General features: G+C 34.2%; 1 protein-coding gene across 4 annotated transcripts in view; it reads left to right on the top strand.

Moving 5' to 3' along the window:
* LOC106870677 (uncharacterized) overlaps positions 1-5,000 on the top strand; it is a 186,867-nt gene that overhangs the window by 30,510 nt on the left and 151,357 nt on the right. For all 4 annotated transcript variants that reach the window (XR_016238953.1, XM_089345183.1, XM_089345186.1 and 1 more), the window contains exons 9-11: positions 1,891-1,962; positions 2,555-2,626; positions 4,868-4,939. Coding sequence is in view for 3 of the 4 variants with exons in the window: in XM_089345183.1 (XP_089201309.1) it covers positions 1,891-1,962; positions 2,555-2,626; positions 4,868-4,939 (216 nt within the window). In the remaining variant the exon portion in view is untranslated. The remainder of the gene's footprint in view (positions 1-1,890; positions 1,963-2,554; positions 2,627-4,867; positions 4,940-5,000) is intronic.

The raw sequence follows: 5,000 nt of genomic DNA on the forward strand, positions 1-5,000 counted from the left end.
CTTAAATTCATCTTCATTATCCTCACATTCATTCGTCACAATCATCGCCATCGGTATCAGTGTCATCATCATCATGATCAACCTCTCCACAATCTTCGCCACCACCATTATCCTCATCATCAAACTCAGCATCACCATTATTATCCGTATGAATATCATTAGCACAAACAACTCCATCATCATCATCATCATAATCATCATCATCATCATCATTATCATCACCACAGAAATAGCGTCATTACTATCACTAACAGGGTCCTCGTACTTTTTACCGTTGACTACATATCCACTTCCTCAATCAGCTCCATCACCACCACCACTACCTCCACCACGACCTCCCACACCATCACAGTCATCGTGACAACTACCATCACATACCCTACTTCATCATCATTACCATCATCATCATCATCCTCTTCGTTGTCATCATCATCATCATTATCAACTTCATCATCAATTTCTTCTCCGTCGGCTCAACGTGTTATTCTTTACCTCTTTCAACTTTATATTGTCAATCTGCTTCATATTCTTCATATGCGTCTACGACTACTTTTCCGCTGTCATCATTATTATCGAACATTCTGTCCCTGTCATCATCACCATCATCATTCCCATTACGATTGTTATTTCTTTCAATCTTTAACGGATTAAATTTACTCATCCTTCCCTTCACCATTAACATCCAGCATTCTCATAGAATACCGCAATCATATCAACAATCTTCATCATCATCATTATCATTATCATAATCGACAACAGAAACTTCACCACCATCATCATCATCATCAATACCATGTTCATCATCACTATAAACATACAAATCCCCATTCACCTGTGTGTATCAGTCCGTATGGATATTATGTCTGGTGTTTATGTTAAATAACATGCTTCAATACCGCCTGCACATTTAGAACTTGATCATTTATAAAATTCTTCTTGATTCTTTACTTTACTTTTCTTCTAGTAATTTCTCATCTCCTTCCTCTTCTTCTTCTTTAACTTTTACTTCCACTTCAACTTCATCTCAATTTCCTCTTCCTTCACTTCCTTGTCCTTTTTCTTCCTCTTCTTCTTCTTCTTCTTCTTCTTCTTCTTCTTCTTCTTCTTCTTCTTCTTCTTCTTCTTCTGTCTTCATCCTCATATTTTTCTTCATATTATCCTTCTTCTTTCCACTCTTCTTCACTTTCTTCTTTTTCATTTTCTTCCTCTACTTCCAATCACACTCTTTCTTCTCCTTCCCATCTCTTTATTTCTTTTCATAATTTTAGTTTCCTTCTCCTTCTTCGTTTTCTTATTCTACTTCCTCTTCTTATTATCTTTATTCTTGCTGTTTTCATTGTTGTTTTTGTTCTACCTTTCTTCTTTTTCTTTCTCTTGTCCTACTTCGTATCTTTCTGCTCTTCGTCTTCCTTTTCTTCTTATTCTTTTTCTTTTTCTTTGTTCATTTCTACTTGCTCATGTTTATTTTCTATTTCTTCTATTTTTCGTCTTCTTCATATTTTCCTTAAACTCTTTCATATTCTCGTTCTTACCATTCTTCTTCATTTTCTTCTCCTTCATTATCAATTTCTTCGTCTTCATCATCATAACCGACATTATTCTTTTTCTCAGCCGTCAACATTGTCAAGTTCATCATCAACCTTATCATTAACTTCATTCATTGCCACAGACTACCGCAATAAGTTCACTTTATCATCAAATTCATTCATTACCATAGACTACCGCGGTAAGTTGCACAAACTTGAACGACATCATCATCATTAACAGCTTCCACCGAACAGTAATCAACTCTTCGTGTCTCCTATAGTCAAAGTCCTTACTCGAAATATGTTATATGTTGTCATAAATCTGTCCCATAAAAGTTCATTTTATGTCAATTTTATGTTCCAGGGATTTGAGGTATAATAATCTGAATGAAATCAAAGCTGAAACATTCCAAAACCTGTCCAGTTTAAAAACTCTGTAAGTTGAATCAGTCTTCATTTATAGTATATCATTGATGCTATATTTTTATAACCTTTACTTGATTATATGATCCTCCACCAGTTTGTCATTATTTGTAAAAGCCTGTTAAAGAGTATAATATATGGCATATAGGAAAGTGTGTGACTATAATATATGGCATATAGGAAAGTGTGTGACTATAATATATGGCATATAGGAAAGAGTTAGACTATAACATATGGCATATAGGAAACTGGGTGACTTGAAAGGAAAATGTTCTGTACATGCATACACATGCGTCTGTATGAGAAGTCGTGCATTCACACATGATTGTAATACGATGTGCATAATATGTACGGTGATTACCACTAGATCGATGCTAATTAACATCCTTAAATATCACTTGTAATTGTATATTTAGAAGTAGATTATTCATACACTAATTCTTCTTCTTCTTGCTCTTCTTCTTCTTCTTCTTCTTCTTCTTCTTCTTCTTCTTCTTCTTCTTCTTCTTCCATCTCATCCATCATGTAATTATATACTCATACTACTTAATATTCTGTCACAAATCTGTTCCATAAATGTGTTTAGCTGAATTTTATGTTTCCAGGTATTTGCAGGGAAACAATATCAAAAATATCACAGAAGAAGCTTTCCAACATTTGTCCAGTTTAACAACTTTGTAAGTTAAATCGATCTTCTGTTATAGTATTTCATTGACGATATAATTCTAAATATGCAATATCTTCGTAATATGTAATATTTTTGCATCGATCATATTACGCTCCCACTGCCGCGTTTCTAAAGATGTATTTTATGGTTTCTGAATGTGTATGAATGTGAGTGTCGCTATATTTAATATATAAGGGCTAATTCATATATAAGTGCATGGATGCACGTGACTTTGTGTATGCATGTGTATATCACAATATAGTATAACGCGTGTGTAATACGGTATGTATATCCTCTACGGTAATTGTCTCTACATAAACACTAAATAACACCCTTGACTAACACTTCTAGATGTAGACTTAGGAATGGATTAGTGATAAACTAATATTGAAACATTGTTTTTACTTGTTTCTGTTGTACTTTTTAGTAGTTTCCTCCACCCCCTCCTCCACCTCCTCCTCCACCTCCTTCTTCTTCTTCTTTTTCTACTCCTTTTACTTCACCTCTATTTCTTCACCTTATTCGTCTTTTTTTTCTTCAAATTCTTCGCCTTCATTCACATCTACTTCCATTTCGTCATCATCATCATCATCATCATCGTCTTCTTCTTCTTCTTCTAATGAAAAGTGATAACAACACCATTATCGAATCGTAGTTTTTACCGTTGACTACATATCCACTTCCTCAATCATCACCAACATCACCAACACTACCTCCATCACGACCTCCAACACCCCCATATTCACCGTAACCACTACCATCACATACCCTACTTCATCATCACTACCATCATCATCATCATCATTATCAACTTCATCATCAATTTCTTCTTCGTCGGCTCAACGTTTTATTCTTTACCTCTTTCAATCTGCTTCATATTCTTCATATGCGTCTACGACTACTTTTCCGCTGTCATCATTATTATCGAACATTCCGTCCCTGTCATCATCACCATCACCATTCCCATTACGAATATATTTCTTTCAATCTTTAACGGATTAAATTTACTCATCCTTCCCTTCACCATTAACATCCAGCATTCTCATAGAATACCGCAATCATTTCAACAATCTTCTTCATCATCTTTATCATTATCATAATCGACAACAGAAACTTCACCACCGACATCATCATCATCATCAATACCATGTTCATCATCACTATAAACATACAAATCCCCATTCACCTGTGTGTATCTGTCCGTATGGATATTATGTCTGGTGTTTATGTTAAATAACATGCTTCAATACCGCCTGCACATTTAGAACTTGATCATTTATAAAATTCATCTTGATCCTCTACTTTTCTTGTCTTCTACTCATTTCTCATCTCCTTCCTCTTCTTCTTCTTTAACTTCTACTTCCATTCCAATTTCATCTCAGTTTCGTCGTCTTTGTCTTCCTTGTCCTTCTTCTTCTTTCTCTTCCTTGTCCTTCTTCTTCTTCATCATCTTCTCTTCTACATTTTCTCCTACACTATCTTCATCCTCATATTTTTCTTCATATTATCCTTCTTCTTTCCACTCTTCTTCACTTTCTTCTTCTTCCTTTTCTTCCTCTACTTCCAATCACACTCTTTCTTCTCCTTCCCATCTCTTTATTTCTTTTCATCATTTTAGTTTTCTTCTCCATCTACATATTCTCCTTCTTCGTTTTCTTATTCTACTTCCTCTTCTTATTATCTTTATTCTTGTTTTCATTGTTGTTTTTGTTCTACCTTTCTTCTTTTTCTTTCTCTTCTCCTACTTCGTATCTTCCTGCTCTTCGTCTTCCTTTACTTCTTATTCTTATTCTTTTTTTTGTTCATTTCTACTTGCTCATGTTTATTTTCTATTTCTTCTATTTTTCGTCTTCTTCATATTTTCCTTAAACTCTTTCATATTCTCGTTCTTACCATTCTTCTTCATTTTCTTCTCCTTCATTATCAATTTCTTCGTCTTCATCATCATTACCGACATTATTCTTTTTCTCAGGCGTCAACATTGTCAAGTTCATCTTCAACCTTATCATTAACTTCATTCATTGCCACAGACTACCGCAATAAGTTCACTTTATCATCAAATTCATTCATTACCATAGACTACCGCTGTAAGTTGCACAAACTTGAACGACAACATCATCATTATCAGCTTCCACAGAACAGTAATCAAATTTTCGTCTCTCCTATAGTCAAAGTCCTTACTCGAAATATGTTATATGTTGTCATAAATCTGTCCCATAAAAGTTCATTTTATCTCAATTTTATGTTCCAGGGAATTGAGGTATAATAATCTGAATGAAATCAAAGCTGAAACATTCCAAAACCTGTCCAGTTTAAAAACTCTGTAAGTTGAATCAGTCTTCATTTATAGTATATCATTGATGCTATATTTTTATATCCTTTAC

This window comes from Octopus bimaculoides, chromosome 29 (genome assembly GCF_046866305.1).
Source record: "Octopus bimaculoides isolate indiv1 chromosome 29, ASM4686630v1, whole genome shotgun sequence".
Taxonomy (NCBI): Eukaryota; Metazoa; Mollusca; class Cephalopoda; order Octopoda; family Octopodidae; genus Octopus; species Octopus bimaculoides.